Source organism: Curcuma longa, chromosome 8, assembly GCF_044706935.1.
Source record: "Curcuma longa cultivar G26 ecotype Majalengka, Jawa Barat chromosome 8, ITB_CL_G26_1.1, whole genome shotgun sequence".
Lineage (NCBI taxonomy): Eukaryota > Viridiplantae > Streptophyta > Magnoliopsida > Zingiberales > Zingiberaceae > Curcuma > Curcuma longa.
In genome coordinates this window covers 10,055,910-10,078,428 of record NC_133868.1, presented here as the reverse complement: position 1 = coordinate 10,078,428, position 22,519 = coordinate 10,055,910, and the positions used below count along the sequence as shown (strand labels likewise).

Here is a 22,519-nt window from a genome sequence, read left to right as displayed (position 1 = left end):
TGAAGTGAAAATTAATAACAAGCCAAGAGAATTCTAAAATAGTTAGTTCAGACAAATTATAAGCGATTCAAATGAAATTTGAAAAAGGTTTGTACAAAATAATTTCAACATAATTTATGTCCGACAAACCTAACCTGAAAAATAAAAAACGAAATATGTTTAGGACGATCCTCGAGTTAGCACTACAATCGTTGTACTAGGAATACCGAGAATTTTGCACTAGAAGCCAACCTTGTTTGTCAAACTTGCTTTCTTGGTGATCTTCAATTTGAATTGTTTCCTTAGGGACAGACTATCAATTATAATCCCGGCCAACTCTAGGTTGCTGCTGAATACCTAGAATCAACACCAACATACATCTTAAGTTGAATGCCTAGTATCATTTTAAATTGACTTAGGAGGTAACAGCACCTTCATCATTGCTGCTTTCATAGGTCAATCCTATTTCTAATTCTTTGCTTTCTGTGAACACGAACTCAGCTACAAGGGATAAGTGGTCACTTCCAATATCCTGAAAAAGCAATGGATTCAAGATCCATTTAGTGTCATCAGACAATCTAATTACGGACATAATTTATTACAAATGCCAAAGGTAACAACCACTTCACTACCCACTGTTCTTATCCAATAATTTGAATGTCATTTTTGTTGCTACACAAAGTAGATTGAAAGTAACATTATATTGAATAAAACTTGGGAGCACTCCCTTCACAATCTCCGAAAGGGTTGCTTAGCATCAAAAGAAAGTGACACTTAAGATTTGTTCTATTATACCTGGCAAGGTAGACCACCAAGCGTTCTCAGCGTGTCCAAGGGCAGTGTATCCAGAACTCTGGTACAAGCAAGTCCAGTTGAGTACCTAGACTAAGAGCAACTAATCAAAACAGAAACATGAAGTTGAGAGTAGAATACTGAGAAAGAGATGAATTCACCAGATATAGTCTACAGTTCCAAGAAACTTGGAGTGGTAGCTAGTGGCTAGTGGTTCACCTAGACAATCTCTTGTCATTGCAGTACTCTGCAAACAACATGCAAATTGCAAATTCTGATAGAAATACAGGATGGAGGGGGGAAAAAAGAGAGATTAAGAAGAATGAACCTTGACAGTAGCATAAGAGCTTTGCAGATTCAAGTCGTGTGTAATTAGGGAATGAGGTGAACCATTTTCCAACTCCTTACCAGTCCAATAATTAATTAGACTGCAACAAAAACTAAAGATGATCAAACGGGCATCTGTATTTTGGGAAAATAAAGAGAATGCCCCAAATTTTGAAAATAATAATAATAATAAATCAAAAGGGCATCCCTATCTTCAAAAACATCAAAAAGCACCCCTTAATATTTGTCTACCCAAAATACTGTTATCTTCTACCTCCAACGTTATCCCCATCTCCTGCAACCTTGTCTTTGTTGAAGCTTGAAGACAGCTCTCCACCCCCACCCAATTAGATTGTCACCATCTTCCAGGGCACTTGTGCATGCCTCTACGCCTTCACAAGACAAATCTGTCTGACCTGAACGATGAAGAAGATACAATTGCCAAAGACTGCGAGAGCCTTGATGCTGCTTCAGTCTGTCTCAGTTAGATTGGGCAAAGGTCAGGTAGACACCATGCTATGATGTCATGATTGTGGGAGGTGTTGAGGGTGAACTCACCAAGGAGTTAGGCAGTGGATGGCACCTGTCTTGGCAAAAGAAAAGTCCAAGTGGGAAGTCTTGGCAAAAGAAAAGTCCAAGTGGGTAGTCTTGGCAAAGAAAAGTCCAAGTGGGTAGTCTTGGCAAAGAAAAGTCCAAGTGGGAAGTCTTGGCAAGCAAAAGTCCAAGTGGGTAGTCTTGGCAAAGAAAAGTCCAAGTGGGTAGTCTTGGCAAAGAAAAGTCCAAGTGGGAAGTCTTGGCAAGCAAAAGTCCAAGTGGGTAGTCTTGGCAAGCAAAAGTCCAAGTGGGTAGTCTTGGCAAGGAGAAGTCCAAGGGTGGTCTTGGCAAGGACTTGACATGACGAAGCTGATGGAAGCATCTCAGGCTAGTGCAGGGAGGCATGAGGCTATGGGAGGTGTTTGAAGGCCGAGGTCTAGGTCAAGAGAAGCTGAAATGTGATTTTTCAGCTTCACCAGTCGACTGGCCCTGCCAGCAGTCGACTGCTCATAAATCAGACGCACACAGAAAGATCAGTCGAGCCAGAGGAAGACAGGAGTCGACTGGGATTATGGATAGTCGACTGTCGCCAGTCGACTGGTCTTGGACAGTCGACTGTGATTTGAACGTTGCAGAAAATTGGCAAGCATTTAATGGCATTTAATGCAAGATTTTGTTGCCGATTGAAGGCATCAGTCGACTGGCCCTGCCAGCAGTCGACTGATGTTGCAGAGATTATAAAAGAAGCCTGCACGAGAACAACTGATCTTCTTCGCCATTCTTTTGTGCTTCTTTTGTGAGCGTTTTTGTGCTCAGATCTCTGCTTTATTCCTCTCCTCCTAGACAATATTTCATATCATTTTGAGGAGATCTAAAAAGGTGTAAAGGTTTCTCCGCCTTCGAGTTTTCGAGAAGGAGAAGATTCATAGTGCATCGGGTGTGTGCGTGCGTGTGGATCCTTGGATTAGTCACCTCTGCGGAGGTGGATACCAAGTAAAATAAACCGGGTTAGCGTTGATCTCTGTCTTTCTCTTTTATATTTTTGCTTCCGCTAATCTCTGTGCAGAGAAAGATCAAGAAAAATCGAGAAACGCTATTCACCCCCCTCTAGCTATTCAACCGATCCTAACAGCACCTGCATTGCCAGTGAGGAAGACAACTCTGGAAAAGATGGGGGCAATGTTTTCAGAGGTGAGAGGGTGATAGGGATGAGGGTGGAGATCACAAGATAAGGGTATTTTGGATAGACAATAATTATAGGGCAGCCATTTGGTGAATTCTAAAACAAGGGAACCTGTTTGATTATTTTTGCTCACAGAAAAATGAGATATACTTTACTCAGAATATAGGGTATAAATGCATCTTTTATTAAACATTAAAGCTTGAACTTACGCAGACAAATCGCATGGAGCGAACTGAAAATTATTCTGCTCTAGTAATTTTCTTCTGTTGTGCATGTCAACCTTCAGCTGCAGAACCCTTGTTTTCTCTCAATTACAATTTCCCAAAGATGAAAATGGCATTTTATTCTATGAACAACAAACTACTGATTTACCTTGGATGTTGACAAAAAATCATAGATTGCACTCTGTTAATATGAAGAGAGAAAAGGTCAGCAGCTCCCAAACCCATTAGAATAATGGATTTCTTTTCATGCTTCTATAAGCAACTATGAAAAAATCTATGTTAATAAGTTCACAAACACTTGCAGAAATTGACATGTTCCATTGGTTACGTGCACCAAAAGGGTAGCTCAAGACTGCCAATAGCTGTTATGATATTTAGTTGGATTCATCTTGACAATAATCTCGAGTAAATCATTAATTAGCCCTTGAAAGGAGAATATAATGCAGAAGTATGGAGAGATAACCATATCAGCAAAGCATTATATAAAGAATCAGCTGACCATACTTTGGGTGTGCTGTTAAAATCACCAGCAAGTACAACAGGAATTCCACCCCACTTCTCTGAAAGTTGAGTTGCCTTCAGTAAAAATCTATAGATCTGAAGAAACAATGAGAAGCTTGAAAATCTTAAATGGAAAAGAAGCAAAATCTTATGGAGGAAATCATCATAAAGATGGACTTAGAATGTTACTGTATAATTATTCATTGAAAATAGGGCTTAGCTAAAGTATGATTACGATTGTATGCACAAAAACGGTAGCTGTGGTCAAACTTACGTTGTTCGATTAAAGGAAAGTGGGATCAACTTTGGCTCATCCAACTACCATTGATGTAACAGTCCTCAAAAAACAATACATGAGTTTTTCTTGTCACCAAAGTCCCCACATGATATCAAGTACATGGACGTAAAGATTGGTCTCTTTCCTAACAGCTCAAACTTTTGAGATAAGTAGCAAGCCAATCAAAGCAGGAGGTATCAAGTGCAAATCCTATCTAAGATAGCATTATCATCAATTTCACGTGTTGCGTTTGGGATAAAGACAAATGAATTATATCCAACCACATATGGAGTAGTAATAAGTATATAAATATAAACATTGATCAATTTCCTATGAGCTCAAAATTTTGGAATAAGTCCTTAGCTAATTGACTTCAACGCATCACTTGAGGACTCTCTTTGTCATGTGCACTACTGATTATTTGTTGCTGTTACAATCTCATCCCATACCAATGTTTTGTCTTATTGTCTAGGATGTTGTCTCTCCCTCCAGTGCTTTTCATGATAAATCTCTCATCTTCAACGCATCACTTGAGGACTCTCTTTGTCATGTGCATATTGTTGCTGTTACAATCTCATCCCATACCAATGTTTTGTCTTATTGTCTAGGATGCTGTCTCTCCCTCCAAATCATGCTTCTATGCATGTTGCTTGCAATAAATCATGCTGACTGCAGTTATTACTTATTATTTCTTTCCTCCTTGGATTGATCAAACCATCATCTTTGTGAAGCAACAAGGAAGAGAAGAAGAGAGACTGGGAGGACAATTGGCTTATTTATAGAAGAGATAAAGCTAAGAAGCAATGACATGAAATGAAGCAAGAGGAACACAAGAAAACAAAGGGAAAAGGCATAGGAGAGAGAGAATGGAAGACTTGCAACAACCAAGAATCTCATTCCTTAACTAATGAAATCTGACTTCTTTTTCTCCAGCTTTCAGTCAATTATAGGCTATAGGTATTCCAGATACTTGCACTCATTTATGCCCCAGACAACAGGTATATTTAAAATGGAGCTAATAAATTCTTCTCTCTGCAGATAAACAACAGAAACTCCATGCAACCATGGTTGTTGGTGATGTCAAAGAATATAAAATTGTTGTATTATAATGTACGCTTATATTTGATCTTCACTTCTCTTTTTCTGTCATAACTCTTGCTACTCTTGGAGGTTGATGCACTCATATCAGCATTTTTTTCCTTTCTCCCTGCCCTCCTCCACCTCCGGCCCTCCCTAATAGCATTTAATATAATGCAAGTTTTAATCCGATAGTATTTCTTTCCACACATATAAGAATTCAAGCTTGTTGATTTACAACAATAAATGAGATGTTAAAATAGATCTTGTTTCTCTTGTTTCCTTTCTTACTAAAAATCAAATACCATGTAGCATCTCAAGAAACTTTAAAAACCTGACGTAACCTAAAAAAGTCAGGAATACAAATTATAAAACCCCAAACACATAATAGTAGAGAAAAGCTAAAAGAACACATCCAGGAAATTTTTTATAGGTAGATCTTAAAAATTTCAATCACGAACCTGTCCCAGCTTAATATCTCCACGCTTTGGGTTAAACAGCACATGGATGTTTCCAACTACTAATCTTCTTGGATTACCTTCTGATAACTGCCTATAGCAAACTGATTTCAGAGACAAAATAGCAAGCATGGAGGCTCTTGCATAGTTATATCCCAAAAAACTATGCCAAAGAATATATCATATGTGAGATGGCTGGAAGCATGGAAAAGTAAACTCAATTCTCCATTCAGGGTCCTCAAAGAGCTCAAGGATAAAAGTGTACATAAAGCCATAGAAAACTCAAAGATAATGAAGATTAGAAGGGAAAAAAAGTTGTTTTACTATTCTAGAAGAGCACAGCTGAGTACAATTTACAGATATTACTTAATGGGCAATAAAGAAAAGAATTAATATATTAAAATTGATAAAGAAAAATTATACCAACATTTCTGGTGGAGAGATAAATCATCATCATGGAGCCCCAACTATTGGAAGTCAGTAAATGGATATTGTCTCTGTTGAACTCGATGTTGCCTAATCAATATTTAATAATATTTAAATCAATTAACTAGTCATTATTTTAAGTAGAATTTTTTATCTTCCTTTATCTCTTACATTTTCAACACTAATTGTTTCAATTTGTTCAACCAGAAAATCAGCTACTCGCCTTTGAACATTGAACATGTCAATACAATATTAACCTATTCTCTATCATTTCTCATCTATTGGACAATACTAAATGTTCCTGGATAAAAGGTTTTTTTTTATTTTTCTATTTGTAATAATTCGCCCATTTATCTTAATTCCATTTAAATTTTAACCATATTGTTTCCAATTGTTTGGCACTCAATCTGTAAAATATGAAAATTGTTTTGGCCTAAGGGGCATAAGGTGTAGACACAAGATTGCAAAAGCTCCTCTATGCCACTCTACCTTATTAAGGATATCTTCATCAAATATCGATATTTTCTCATCGTTGAAACATAGAATCTTCACAAATATCTCTATCGAATAATAGATCTAAGTTATGTAAAACTCCTAAGTGAATTTCATGTTAATCCATTTTAATTATTCCCTCTATTCTTTTCTTATTACTAAAATTGATCTTATATATTTGGTTTCAACAAGCACAAAAAAGTTAAAGAAAAGAATTAAGAATGTAGGTGCCATGGCTCTGTTTTTCCTTTATTTTGTATTTAACTAGGTCATGCACTTAAGCTATTTGCGTCAGTTGCTAATCAAACCTTTTTCCACCAAAAGTTTCAGAAAAAAATGTTACTACCTCTCTAATAAATAAAAGGATAGCCCGGTGCATGAAGCTCCCGTCAATATAGGATCCCAGGGAAAGGTCTATCATACGCAGTCTTACTCTACTTTGCAAAAGATCTCAAATCTGTGACTTCAGGTCATACGGCAGCAACTTTACCATTGCTACCTCTCTAATAAATAAAAAACAATATGTTCCAAATATATAAGATACAGGTTCTAATAAGATACATGTCTCCTGCATGTGTGACTTTATTTGTAAAGGGACAGTCAAAGATAGAATGTACACGTTCTAATATGAAAAGTCTTCTTTTCCTACTTATCACACAATTACCTCAAAAACAAGGAGTTGGGCTACGTTATCACGAAGACCAAAAGATCTAAACTCGATGTTGTCTGCCTCAAGTAATTTAAACCTGCAGTAAATCAACCATAACAAGAATTGATATAAGGTTCAAAAAAAGCAGAAGAATAAAACAAAATTTTGGCACCTCTCAGCTTTCCAAAAAAGAGCACATCCATCCTTAGCCCATCCAGTGCGACACTGGCATTCAAATTTGCATCTATGACTTCTTATGAAGAATTTTACTTTATTAAAAGCTTTACATAACACATGACATATACTTAGCACAAGTATATGTTGGTGGACGGAATCTTATTGTAAATGTGAATTCTATCACTTATTTAAATGCAAAATATTCTTACAAAACTGTATCATTATTATGGAGCTAAATGTTAGGCTATGAAACGAGCACACGCGCATAATTGTTGCAAATGATTAAATCCCTCATTGGCTAGAGGATATTTTTACCTTATAATGACCAATATAACCTTTTCTCTTCAAATAAGCTGAGATATCTTCGTAATTATCTACTTCCTGAAAACATGAGAAGGTAACCTTATTTTGAAAGGCAATTAATGGACACACTTTAAATAAATGAAGTTATAGGGGACTCACTTGAAGGCACAGTAAATCACCATTCAAACTATCAATTTCACGGAAGATGAACCTCTTCCTTGAGTTCCAGTCCATGATATCCAAAGGAATGTTACGATAAAGTTCACCATGTTTGGAAGCATTATTATCTCCCAGGATATTGTATGAAATAAGCATGAAATAGTCTAAAAAAAGAAACAAAAAGCATATTTTATAACTTGAATATTTTATGATATCAAACATTTTAACGATTAATAAAGGTTTTTGCAAAATATATATATATATATATAACTTGCTTTCTAATAGTTAAACTACAAAGAATAAAAGAAGATAATACTACAAATTGAAGTATAAAGTATCTAAGATATATTAATTAATCTCTACAAGATAACAAGGAAGATCCATTAATCTAAGAATGCCTTGACTAAAGGACACGACTTAATACTCATCCTGCTGAAAAAGCATATTTATACAGGATTATTAACTTGTGTATGATACAAATTTGTGTAATGCATCCTCTAGTCATGTCCAAAACTTTGGTGGTTTTCAAACACTTATTTACAAAGATATTACTTTTCTGCATCAGAAATTGTTTTGATCAAATATTGCATTTTGTAATCAAATTGTAAGTTATATCTATGGCTAATCTCTAACTGAACACCTTATGGAAGAATAAATAGAATTAAAGCAATGTTCTTTTTTATTTTTATTTTAATAAACGAGATATCCATATTGTTATAAGAATAAATTCAAAATAATATTTTTTTTCTTTTTCTTGTAATAAGGCTAATCAACACCCTCTTCTTTAGTTTTAGAAACAAGCCAATAAAAGTTGAAACCTTCTTCAGAAACCACAGAAAATCCAAGAAAATTCTCTACCAACCAAATACCATTACTAGTACCAGTTTTTTTTCTTTACTTTGCTCTCTTCGTGAGCTATGCCCTCTCTCTTTGCACATGACAAACTTTTTTCCTTTACTTTGCTCTCTTTGAGAGCAATGCCCTCTCTCTTTGCACAACTCCGTTCCTTCCACAGCGAGCAATCATGATTTGAATTTGATTCTGCATCTACTGTATATAATGCATCGTGCCATTCTCTGTCTTCATAATCCCACAATTATTTTTCTCCTACATCATATTCAACTTTCTCCAAGCCTATTGTTGCAACCAAGATTTAAAATGTCGACATGTGCCGAAGTTTCAATCCCGAATTGAAACGATACAGTGTTGGTACCATATCGTATCGTGTCAATATAGTTTCGATATTTTTTAAATATAAAACATATTAATTAAAAATAATAAAAATTAATCTAAATATTTAAAATAAAAAATAAAAAATATTTTTTAAATATATATAATGAGATAATTTTATTAGGCTTTAATTAAATCTGTTTAAATTATCTCAATCATAGTGGCTAGAAGTTGATTAAAATTTTTAATTTAATTAAACCTAAATTCACTATTTCCGCCTTGTTCCGCACTCTCACGACGTATCCCCATCGTTGCACTACTCCGAAGACGTCACGTAAGCCCGGCGACGCCTCCTATTTTACACCACAATTATATATATATAGAGAGAGAAAAGATTTAATCAAATTAATCAATTGGAACTTCATTTAAGTTAATACAAAAGAAAATAATAAAATAATTAAGAATAAATAAGGAAATAAATATAACAGAATATATATGATTTATTAGAATTTTATTAGATTTTTTAGAATTTAAAATAATTTTTAAATATTTTAATGGGATAAATTGATTAGGGTTTTAAAAAGCATGTTTGGTTATCCTATTTAAATGAGGAGTTGATAGGAAACGTTAACCTAAGTTTAATGAAAACCTAAGTTCATTTTCCTTCCTACCTACATCTTTCTCCCACTGCCCATGCCTGCATGTCGCCGCAGCCTCTTTCGGTTGTCCTCCTCCAGTCGCGCAGCAACAACGCCGCAGTTAGCCTCCCCACCTCCGATCACGCGCATTCCGCCACCGCCGCAGCACCCGTTGAGGAATCATCGTCATTGTCGCCTTCTCCTCTGATGTCATCGTCAATGCCACCACCAACCAGCCGCATACTACAAGCCTCCGGAGGAGTTGCGCTAGCCTGGCAACGCCTCGCACAACTGTGGGGATTCCTCCGGACGAGTCGCAAGGGCTCAGCGTGGCCTCGGGGTGTGCCGCCACCAAAGCCTTTACTGTGTCAGTTTCGGTCCGCAGGCAAAATAAAAATTTTCGCCTGTATCAGACGAAACAACTCGAGATTTCATTCCTTGGTTGCAATAACTACAATGGAGTCTCTTTCCACAAGTTTTCTAATGGATATTTTCAAGTTGTTGAAGGCTTGTTGCTCTCAGTCATGCAATTATATCATGATCTATGAGGGGACCTTTAGCTCCTTGGTCAATGAGGTTGGGCAACTCAAGGACAAGAGTTCTGATATCAAGAGAGAAATCGAAACAGTGAAGGGATGGCCTGACTCCCAGAAGTGAAGTGCTCGGGTGGCTCAGCTCCATGCAACACATGGAATATGAAGCCAAGTCTATAGAGGGAAAATACAACCAAAAGATCAAGTGTTTGTGCAGCTTCCAACTCAACGTTTGTTCTACCTACCATCTCAAAAACAAAGTTGAAGCAGCACTTGCAACGATCAAAGAGCTCAAACAAAGTGGAGCATTCACTAAGATCGCAGATAACTTGAACATTACCCGCTCCATCAAGATGCCAATCCCCAAAACAATTAGCATGGACAAGGTCTTCGAGGAGCTTCAACTTCATGCCAAAGATGAAAGTTTGAGTATGATTGGCATCCACGGGATGGGTGGTGTGGGCAAGACGGCACTCTTGAGAAGGTTCAACAATGATTCCTGAGTGAAACAGAGGTAGATGTGGTTATCTTCCTTGAGCTATCAATAGATTATAAGCTAGAGGAAGTCCAGAAATCTTGATTCAGTCGACTGTGTTTGACATGGCAGGATGAGGTCACACAGAGAGATAGAGCAACCAAATTATATAGTCCTGAGTAAGTTAAACTTCACATTGTTGCTTGATAATCTATGGGAGTCGCTAATTATCAAGTAGTTGGAATTCCACTTCCTGAGCCTCTATCAAAGTGCAAGATCACATTCACAACCCAAACAGAAGACACTTGCAATCATATGGGCATAGAGAAGATGATTAAAGTGGAATGCTTAGAAGAGGGGGCAACTTAGAATCTCTTCAGAAATAGTGCAAGGATGGATGTCATTGACACCAACGCGATTATACTGATCATGGCTAGAGCTTTAGTCAATGAATGTGGCGGCTTACCTGCAGCTCTCATTGCCCTAGCACAAGCAATGGCAACAAAAAATTTTTTGGAAGAGTGGATGCACGCCTTGACCATCATGAAGGATACACCACACCAACTACCTGGTATGACAAATAATGTTTTTTCTACCTTGAAACTAAGCTATGATCGTCTATCTAGTGGCAACTTGCGAGTTTGTGCATCCTATGGTGCATTAGTTAAACAAGGATGTTATAACCTTAGGAATTTATGGCTAGGTGAAGGGATTATTGATAATGCCAAGAATCTAATGGATGCTGACAACAAGACACAGCTTCTGCCTGGCATACTACATGCAACGTCTTTAACAGTAAGAGTTCATGATGACTATTTCGCGATGCATCCCATGACCCGAGCCATGATATTGTGGGTGGAACGTGAGTACAAGAAGAAGGAGAGCAAATGGTTGGTGCTGGATAGGGAGTGGGTCGAAGAAGCACCGGCAGTCGAGAAATGGCGAGCTGCAAAGAGAATTGCACTTGGCGGCAACAAAATAAGCGACCTTCCAGAAGCACCTCAATGTTTTGACTTGATTTTTCTAGATCCTCAGTTTAACAAGCTTCTCAGCAAGATTCCAATGGCTTCTTCTTGCACATACCTCACCTCAAAATCCTTGATTTTCGAGAGACTCCCATAGAGGAGCTTCCAGTAAGCATTGGTAATCTAGTGCAACTACACTTTCTCAAACTATCCAAAACTAAGATTACTTCTCTACCTAAGGAGATGCCGCATTAGTAAATCTCAAATATTTGACATTGTCATCCACGACATCTTTGAGAATCATGCCTGACCAACTAATCTCCAGTCTTCAAGAATTGCAGTGGCTTAACATTTTGGACAGCTACAGTGGGTGGAGGGGGCAGACTTTGGAAGTAGGTGTGGGCTTTAAAGAAAGCTTGAAGAGATTAAAATTCATTGGGAGATCGCCCCTGGGCAGATTTTGGAAGTAGGTGTGGGCTTTAAAGAGCTGGAAAGCTTGAAGAGATTAAAATTCATTGGAATCGCAGTCAACATGCTTGTTGCTCTTTGAAACCTCTGTGGCTCTCCAAGACTGGCAGCATTCACACATTGGCTCCATGTAGAAGGGTGTTAAGATTTAATGATGTTCAACATCCCATCAATGGATTTTCATGTGGAAACTATGCCCAGACTAGCTCGTATCCAGCTTCATGCAATGAGTGAGCTAGAAGAGGTAGTAATAGGCAATCTTCAGCCTATTCTTCTACCTCTACAAGAGCTTCGGCTTTCAAGTCTCCCAAAAGCAAAGCTCATTTGGAGGGCTAGGTTCCCTAATACTCTTCTTGCACTAAAAATTGAGGATTGCAGGGCAATATATAGATTGATCAAATTGGAGGGAGAGGCAAATGGCAGTGGGGAGACAATTATAACAATCTTCCCTCATCTCCACATAATGGTGCTACGGCGGCTTCCAGAATTGAAGAGTTTGAGTGATGAGGAACGAACAATAAAATTCCCATCATTGAAGACTATCACGGTGGAAGATTGCCCCAAACTTACGATGCTGACGTTGGTTGCTGATGGGCTGAAAGATATCATGTGTGAGAGATCATGGTGGAAGCAGCTCAAATGGGGCGACGAGCGAACCAACTGCTTCAACACCTCTACAAACCCATGTATATTGATGATAACTTCATCCCAGGTATGGGAAGAATATAGGCATTTTGTGCCACCACTGTGAAAGTCTACTCCGTAGTAATTTTAGTTTTATGAGAGGTATGAGTATCATATATTTGAGAGTTTGATTATGTAATATTCAATGTCTAAAATATGATATTTTGTAATGAGAGCTTAATTCATGTTCCATGAGTGCAACGGCAGTGTCTTAACATTGTTTCATGTTCCATGGCTTAGGTGATTAAGCATATAGGGATTTGCTCAGTTGAGCAAGATAGATTCATTTAGACAAATCCAGATGACCCAATATATCAACTAGGCCACTAAACTGAGTGGCATAATCACTCTTTTCTTTTTTTTCTTTTTATTTTTAACAATATTACCTATATGTACCCAGTTTACCAATTTTTATATTTTCTATTTGTTTACTGGTTATATTTAATGAAATCAACTACATATGTCATGAAAGTAATCATCCTATATATTATTTAATAGCTATCATTTAATTATAGGGGAGGTAGGTGGAGAAGGGAGTGGAAGGAAATGTAAGGACTTAAAAACTTGATTACCTTGGATAAGGAGCAGAGAGTAAAGATACTTTACATCCAATCCTTTCCACTAATTACTTGAGCAGAAAAAAGAGGTGGAAAGAAAAGACATAGTTAACTTGATTGTTCATCCTAGAGTTTCCTAAATGAACAAAACATTCATCATCTTCTTTTGGGAATATGACTGATATGACAAGAGGAGAAACCCATATACCCAATTGGGAAAAAAGGAAGACTCAATCTGACCAGCCAAGCAAGGGGAAGAAGCATTCAAGAGGGCAGGAGAACTGAGTGAGCACTTGGATTGGCTGGCCAAAATATCCAGGTAATACAACTGAAGAAGCCAATTGGACAAGCTATGGAAGAACACCATAAACATGTAAATAAAATCATTCTTAATTAACAATCTAAAAGAGAGGAATTCATCCCAATTTCTAATCAATCAAATATCTGATCTGTTTTCTTCTTTTAAGGAATTCAAGATGTGATTAATAAGAATCACAATAAAGAAGTGTTTTATTCAACAGATACTAGTGGTCTTCATTTGAGATAGCAACAACATGACCTAACTAACAAGAGAGTATTAAACTAGAACAAGAATTTAGATCTCAACTAACCTATGGGTTCAGTTCAATGTATGAGGCCTGAAATAGTGCTTTTGGAGTGGCAATCAGAATAATCACAATACTCAAGTCTCAAGGATCAAACCAAGATCTAATGTAACAGTGAGTTAACTCAGATCTCTGGGGGAAAAAACTAGTCTTAATGGGGTTTCTCTCAGGATACATATTGAGATATATGAAGCCCTCTAAAGTATTGATAGATTCTCAGAAACAAGAAACATTACAAGTCACAAGGCTGAAATAGGCAATAATTTGGTTTTAAAATGAAAACATTTCCACAAACAACAATACAAATATGAATCAAATTATTCAATTCTTCAATGGCTTCCTAATAAAGATTGTCCCCAAATTTTATAGAATAAAATAATTGGTCTATTTTCTTCTTGTTCGAGAATTCAAGAAGTGATCAACAAGAATCACCATAAGAAGTGTTTTCTTGGATAGATATGACTGGTCCTCATTTTAAATAGCAACAACATACCCTAAGAACCAAAATAGCATTACTCTAGAACAAGAATTTAAGTCTCAACTAACCTAAATAAGGAGGGTCCTTTTATGTATGAGATCTGAAATAGTACCTTTGGAGTGGCAATCAAAATAATTGTAGCCCTCATGTTGGATCCATCGTCGAGCAGGTTTCAAAGGATGATGAAACTTCCTCTTTCTCCTCCTCGGATTGTACCAACGACGATCGAATGGCATTGGCAAGTTGGTTGTTCCCCTAACACAACACGTAGGAACCCGTTTAGAAGGGATAACACATTTGAGAGACCGTCGGTAAGACGTCATGGCAAGTGGAGTAACGGAGCTTCTAAAACACAAAGCCTCATGCCACATTCTTTCGCTAGATCTTCTCCCCTGTGCCAATGTCACCCATGCAAGAAATTAAAAAAAAATAACGTTGAACTAATTAATCTTAATATAATCACTTGTAATATTATTTGTGAGGGAAAATGTGATTTAATCCCTTAGCTTTCAAAATTCTTTTCAATGTTCTAAAATTTTTAAAATATTTCCTATAATTTTGAATTTCCTTGGAACACCTTCATTTAATACTAATATGGCAAGCATGTGAAATCTCTCATGCTAATATTTGGCAAGATTGATTAAACATGTTTTAATTAGTAATTAAGAATAAAATGATACAAATTTTAAATTCCATAAAATTTTTCTAAAATTTTAGAAATTTAAACATAAGAAATAAGAAGAAGTGTGGTTGAATGAATTTTCCATATCAATAAAGATTATTTGCACATAACCCACTTTATATGATAGATTGATACGGGTGAGAATAATTTAATTTCACTATTTTTTAAAATTATCTTTCATTGTTTTCAACTTGTGCAAATATCTTCAAAGTGACACTAGCCAAGATGATGAGAGCTTGAAAGTTATTGCCAGTACTTTGTTTGGGATCAATATTCCCTTTTCTTAAATTATACACTTTGTTCCATCTATATTATTTGAAAATGTTTATCTATATAACTTTTAAAATTACCTTGAGAACTAAATTTTCGTTGATAAAATAGTGGGCATGTCAACTATGAAAATTTGACATGCTATTATTCAGCTAGAGGAAATAATGGTGATAATATTTATATTTATCTAGATGAAATAATGATGTTGTAGATAATGATTGAGGATGTAATACACAACATTACAAATATCACTAAATTTTTCTAAAAGTTTGACACATTTTTGCCGAAAAAATTTAAAACTTCGAAATGAAAAAAATGTATTATGAAGCATACAATAAAATTGTTCCTACTAATAGTGACTGTTTACCCAAAACCCCTTTATGCTAAGGAATATCCCTCAAAGTCATAGAGCTAAGAGATGTGGTAAGCTTATTTGTTGTGTAATCTATCCACAACCATGTTAACTTTTTTGTGATTTGTGAACATTAAAAGAGAAATCATAAAATTTAAAAATAGATATAGGATACAGTTGTACAAAAAAGTACTATTATTTTACAATAAAAGAGAAAGTGGATAAGGATAATAGTTCTCCATGAGCAATTATAAAGTAGTACCAAAAAACAATACTCATAGTTATCAGTGTAAATTTAGTAATCTTATATTCATTAGACATCATTAGACATGTTTCAATTTTAGTTATGAATAATTACATTTTTAAATATGAAAAAATAGTAAATTAATTATTTGTAAATCATATTCGTCATTAATGTAATTAATTACAATGTTTTTTAATTCATGGATTATTTTTATAAAAAACTATTATAAAGATGAGACAATGAAGAACAATACTTGTGCAATATGGGAATTTGACAAAGAAGAGTCTTATGCTTATGCATGCAAAGAGGGATGTTAGGATTATGATTCTTGTGGAGGAAATCATAGAGAATTAGAGATTAGAGCATAATTATTAATACGAGAAGAAGTAACTAACACCTACTTGAAGAACCATCGACTATACCTATCTCGATCCACTTCCAACCAAAAATAATAATAATACTTAAGTGCTAAAATTGAAACTGCATCATCGCACAACTTTAACCTAGTATCAGCGTAAAGAAATAACCTTCAATTGGTTTCCCATTGCTCCCATGCATCTACATACACTCTCCTCGATCTGTTCACGAAAGACACATCGTCTATGGCTGACCGCGGGACAGGGACTAATATTGACACCCTAGTATAAACCTCGCACTAACTGATCATTGAAATACGCGATTTCCGCTTATATAAGAAAAAAAATGAAACTCAAAAATAGATAAGGATAATGCATCGAACAGAGGAAGAAAACAAAGCACCTGGGAGATAAAAGGATCTGAGTCGGCGAATATCATGAACGAGTTGGATACAGCAAGGGTTTGTTCTAATGATCGGAAGACCCATTCTCGGTGTTCTTAGTTGAGAAAGAAAAAGAAAACATCGGCGAACATGTCACCTGGGAGAGGAACGAATTGGCGTCGGCGAACATGCTGAAGCAAATGGCGACCACAAGGGTTTGAAGAACGAGATCGGGACTCGCGAGGGCGGACGAAAGAAGTCGAAATGTGGCTCAAGATACATGTAGACGTATATGTGGAAGATAATTTTGGAAATTTTTAGATTTTTTTTTTTATATAATTTTTTAATAATTCTTCTTTTTATAATTCGATATTGCTATCTAGTAGTTCAACCCTTGCCAGTTAAGATTAACCAACTCACTTATACCCCGGGAGCAATTTTTTTTTTAATAATTCATATTGCTATCTAGTAGTTCAATACGATAGATTCAATCTTTATTCATTTTAATAAATTTGTTCTATTATAAAAAATAAAATTCAGATTATTTATATCGTGCAGCAAAATTTAAATTATTTAAACTTAACGCAGATTCAAATGACAAGAAAAAAAATATGATGAAAAAACATTTCTTTTATTTCTTTTCCTCTTCAAAACTCTTCCGAGCAAAAGATAGGGCCCCGGAACTCAATCAATAAAGTTCAAAATTGTTCTTTTGTTTATGTTTTCCTAATATTCTAAAATTGATTTCACAAGATAAAATAATATGAGAGGGAGACCAAATGATTCAAAAAAAAAAACCCCAGATTTTTTTATATAAAATTGTACAAGTTTAAGTCAATATATAATAATTTTATATATTAATATAAATTGGGAAGGTATGAACAAACACCAAAGAGTTTAAAGTATTTTTTGTGAAATCAAATTATTTTAAGTTTCAAGTAACAATTTGAGTTAAAATTATTATGTGTAACCGAGTTGATCTAAATTTGAGAAAAGAAAATAATTATAGCCTTTTTAAAAAGTTAAGGAACTCAAGGCTTATTATGAAATTATACTATATATATAGACTCAAATTGATTACATTTCAAATATGATCCATTTGTTATTACTCATACATATTATGAATATTTTATAACATGTGTGCAACAAGAACCCTAGAAGCATTATTCTACATAGTTATGGTCGGGAAGAATTTTTGCATAGTGTGGTTTGAAGAAGTAGATGATTAATTTACCGAGTGAAAGAAGAGTATAATGAAAATTAAGTACATATTTTATTAAATATAAAATTTAGATATGCAATTTGAGTATTAGAGAAAGTTAGCTACGAGATTCAGTAAATTGATGTATAAGAACTCCAACAGCATTGCCTCGCACAATTATAGAATTGAAAGAAATTATAATTGAATATTTTAGATTTGATAGAAGAGTTTTTTACTTTTCTTTTAATAAGGCTAATTAATTAATACTCTTCTTTAGTGTTAGAAACAAGCCAATAAAAATTGACAAGGTCTTTGAGGAGCTTCAACACCATGCCAAAGATGATAGTTTGAGTGTGATTGGCATCCACGGAATGGGTGGTGTGGGTAAGACGGCGCTCTTGAGAGAAGATTCAACAATGATTTCCCGAGTGAAATAGAGATAGACATGATCTTACTCGAGCTATTATTAGACTAATCTCCGGTCTTCGAGAGTTGCGATGGCTTGAAATGATAAACAGTACTTACAGTGGAGGGAAGGACAGACTTGGGAACGAGGTGTGAGTTTTGAAGAGCTTGAAAGCTTGAAGAGATTAAAAGTCATTGGGATCACAGTCAGCACGCTTACTGCTCTCCAAAAACTATGTAGCTCTTTGTTCTCTTTTACTAATTTTAATTTTATGAGAGGTACGATCGAGTGCCATGTATTTGAGAGTTTGATTAAGTAATTAATATTCAGTGTCTAAAATAGATCTGATCCATTGATGTGGATTTCGAGTGAGATGAGATTCATTGACGTCGACTCTGAGAAAAATCTAAAATTTCTTTCCAACAGCGAGACTTCTTCGCCAATCAAATATAAATATCTAATTTAAAATATTTATCAAACATAACAATAAAAATAGAAATTAAATTTCCAACATTTACGACTAACACATTCTAACAAACATAATTAACACCAATATTAAATTTCCTTCTAATCAAGCTGAAGGAGGATTTTTTACATTGACTCCACTAACGAGTGAGAATTGATCTAATAATATCTTTTTTTTGCTAAAATTTTTCCTTCATAAATTTGAGTTGCAACAAGCCTAGAATTATGAGATTATTTTTTTTATTTGAGTTTTGAGTACAATATTATTAGGGCGGAGTATTTGATTAAAATCGAATCAAATCAAATTAAATTAATCGAAATCGAACTGAATCAATTTTTTTACACCAACTGAACTGATAAAATATCGATTAATTTGGTTGAAAATCAAATTAATCAAAATTTTAAGTAATATGAAAGATTTATCAATTAAATAAGGATTTATAAGTTCAGTTATTTAGGAATTTATTGATTATTTTTTTCTATTTTGATTAATTCAATTTATTTCAATTTAACCGAATAAGAATTTTTAAGACAAGCTGAATCGAATTAATCAATTTTTTAGAAGAAACTCAAAATTCTAAAATTTTAAAATAATCGAATCAAATTTTTAAATTTGATCAGTTCAATCGATTTAACCAAACTTTTACTCACCCCTAATTACGTGGATGCCGAAGCATCTCACCGTTGCATCACAGTCTTGGAGGCCAAAATTTACTTTATATTTTTAAAATCAAGTATCCAACTTATACCGATTAATCCAAAAAGTGAGGTGACTCTTGATGCGACATTTTAACGTCATTAATTGTTGCTAAATACATGCGTTTTAAACCTTAATTACTTAGGAAAAGTATCATACAAAAAAACTCAAACTTTCCTTAGTTCCTCTTAACTTACTTATTTTTGTCCGCTTAAGATATAAATTAAGTCAGAAAAAATGATAACCAACTACATTAAACCTAAATAAGGAGGGTCCTTTTATGTATGAGATTTGAAATAGTACCTTTGGAGTGGCAATCAAAATGATTGTAGCCCTCATGTTGGATCCATCGTCGAGCAGGTTTCAAAGGATGATGAAACTTCTTCTTTCTCCTCCTTGGATTGTACCAACGACGATCGAATGGCATTGGCAAGTTGGTTGTTCCCCTAACACAACACGTAGGAACCCGTTTAGAAGGGATAACACATTTGAGAGACCGCCGGTGAGACATCATGGCAAGTGGAGTAACGGAGCTTCTACAACACAAAGCCTCATGCCACATTCTTTCGCTAGATCTTCTCCCCTGTGCCAATGTCACCCATGCAAGAAATAAAAATTAAAAAAACGTTGAACTAATTAATCTTAATATAATCACTTGTAACATTATTTGTGAGGGAAAATGTGATTTAATCCCTTAGCTTTCAAAATTCTTTCCAATGTTCTAAAATTTTTAAAATATTTCCTATAATTTTGAATTTCCTTGGAACACCTTCATTTAGTACTAATATGGCAAGTATGTGAAATCTCCCATGCTAATATTTGGCAAGATTGATTAAACATGTTTTTATTAGTAATTAAGAATAAAATGATACAAATTTTAAATTCCATAAAATTTTTCTAAAATTTTAGAAATTTAAACATAAGAAATAAGAAGAAGTGTGGTTGAATGAATTTTCCATATTAATAAAGATTATTTGCACATAACCCACTTTATATGATAGATTGATATGGGTGAGAATAATTTAATTTCACTATTTTTTAAAATTATCTTTCATTGTTTTCAACTTGTGCAAATATCTTCAAAGTGACACTAGCCAAGATGATGAGAGCTTGAAAGTTATTGCCAGTACTTTGTTTGGGATCAATATTCCCTTTTCTTAAATTATACACTTTGTTCCATCTATATTATTTGAAAATGTTTATCTATATAACTTTTAAAATTACCTTGAGAACTATATTTTCGTTGATAAAATAGTGGGCATGTCAACTATGAAAATTTGACATGCTATTATTCAGCTAGAGGAAATAATGGTGATAATATTTATATTTATCTAGATGAAATAATGATGTTGTAGATAAAGATTAAGGATGTAATACACAACATTACAAATATCAATAATTTTTTTTCTAAAAGTTTGACACATTTTTGCCAAAAAAATTTAAAACTTCGAAATGAAAAAGTGTATTATGAAGCACACAATAAAATTGTTCCTACTAATAGTGACTGTTTACCCAAAACCCCTTTATGCTAAGGAATATCCCTCAAAGTCATAGAGCTAAGAGATGTGGTAAGCTTATTTGTTGTGTAATCTATCCACAACCATGTTAACTTTTTTGTGATTTGTGAACATTAAAAGAGAAATCATAAAATTTAAAAATAGATATAGGATACAGTTGTACAAAAAGGTACTATTATTTTACAATAAAAGAGAAAGTGGATAAGGATAATAGTTCTCCATGAGCAATTATAAAGTAGTACCAAAAAACAATACTCATAGTTATCAGTGTAAATTTAGTAATCTTATATTCATTAGACAGCATTAGACATGTTTCAATTTTAGTTATAATAATACATTTTTAAATATGAAAAAATAGTAAATTAATTATTTGTAAATCATATTCGTCATTAATGTAATTAATTACAATGTTTTTTAATTCATGGATTATTTTTTTTTTTAAACTATTATAAAATGAGACAATGAAGAACAATACTTGTGCAATTTGGGAATTTGACAAAGAAGAGTCTTATGCTTACACATGCAAAGAGGGATGTTAGGATTATGATTCTTGGGGAGGAAATCATAGAGATAAGAGCATAATGGAGAAACTCGCTTATTATTAATACGAGAAGAAGTAACTAATACCTACTTGAAGAACCATCGACTATACCTATCTCGATCCACTTCCAACCAAAAATAATAATAATACTTAAGTGCTAAAATTGAAACTGCATCATCGCACAACTTTAACCTAGTATCAGTGTAAAGAAATAACCATCAATTGGTTTCCCATAGCTCCCATGCATCTACATACACTCTCCTCGATCTGTTCACGAAAGACACATCGTCCATGGCTGACCGCGGGACAGGGACTAATATGGACACCCTAGTATAAACCTCGCACTAACTAATCATTGAAATACGCGATTTCCGCTTATATAAGAAAAAAAATGAAACTCAAAAATAGATAAGGATAATGCATCGAACAGAGGAAGAAAACAAAGCACCTGGGAGATAAAAGGATCTGAGTCGGCGAATATCATGAACGAGTTGGTTACAGCAAGGGTTTGTTCTAATGATCGGAAGACCCATTCTCGGTGTTCTTAGTTGAGAAAGAAAAAAAAACATCGGCGAACATGTCACCTGGGAGAGGAACGAATTGGCGTCGGCGAACATGCTGAAGCAAATGGCGACCACAAGGGTTTGAAGAACGAGATTGGGACTCGCGAGGGCGGACGAAGGAAGAAGTCGAAATGTGGCTCAAGATACATGTAGACGTATATGTGGAAGATAATTTAGGAAATTTTTAGATATCTCTTTTGTTGATATTTTATTTTTTTAATAATTCGTGTCTTTGTGGAATTTATTTTCCATCTATTTGATATTGATATTTGTACGACTATAACAATGGAGGACAAATTATTTGAATTTTTAGAAGGTGGGAAAAAATGAAATTCAGAGCAAAAATCAATAAAGTTCCAAGCAAAAATCAATAAAGTTCAATAGTTATTTTCCTCTTCAAAACGCTTCCGAGCAAAAATCAATAAAGTTCAAAATTGTTCTTTTGTTTATGTTTTCCTAATATTCTAAAATTGATTTCACAAGATCAACTAATATGAAAGGGAGACCAAATGATTAAAAAAAAAACCCAGATTTTTTTATATAAAATTGTACAAGTTTAAGTCAATATATAATAATTTTATATATTAATATAAATTGGGAAGGTATGAACAAACACCAAAGAGTTTAAAGTATTTTTTTTTGTGAAATCAAATTATTTTAAGTTTCAAGTAACAATTTGAGGTAAAATTATTATGTGTAGCTGAGTCGATG

General features: G+C 34.5%; 1 protein-coding gene and 1 pseudogene across 5 annotated transcripts; one reads left to right on the top strand and one right to left on the bottom strand.

Annotated features, from left to right (window-relative positions):
* Positions 1–21,917, bottom strand: LOC141833846 (carbon catabolite repressor protein 4 homolog 3-like). Of its 5 annotated transcripts, XR_012602248.1 has the most exons (16): positions 16,439–16,508; positions 14,244–14,523; positions 7,559–7,722; positions 7,412–7,477; positions 7,092–7,144; positions 6,935–7,016; positions 5,356–5,442; positions 3,544–3,636; positions 3,188–3,220; positions 3,025–3,101; positions 1,100–1,199; positions 933–1,018; positions 775–859; positions 412–511; positions 232–325; positions 1–134 (listed from the first exon to the last, which is right to left on the bottom strand). XR_012602248.1 is itself a non-coding variant. In XM_074721347.1 (15 exons), the coding sequence occupies exons 1-15, from the start codon at positions 21,860–21,862 to the stop codon at positions 296–298; spliced, it is 1,380 nt and encodes a 459-aa protein (XP_074577448.1). In that variant the 5' UTR covers positions 21,863–21,917; the 3' UTR covers positions 1–295. The 5 variants fall into 5 exon arrangements, 3 of the variants coding, with proteins under 3 accessions (XP_074577448.1, XP_074577447.1, XP_074577449.1); XM_074721347.1 differs by lacking the exons at positions 14,244–14,523; positions 16,439–16,508 and adding exons at positions 19,491–19,770; positions 21,830–21,917 and having other exon boundaries at positions 1–336; XM_074721346.1 differs by lacking the exon at positions 16,439–16,508 and adding an exon at positions 16,576–16,656 and having other exon boundaries at positions 1–336.
* On the top strand, positions 9,430–12,536 carry LOC141833115 (disease resistance protein RPS2-like; annotated as a pseudogene).
* Positions 21,918–22,519: the final 602 nt, after the last annotated feature.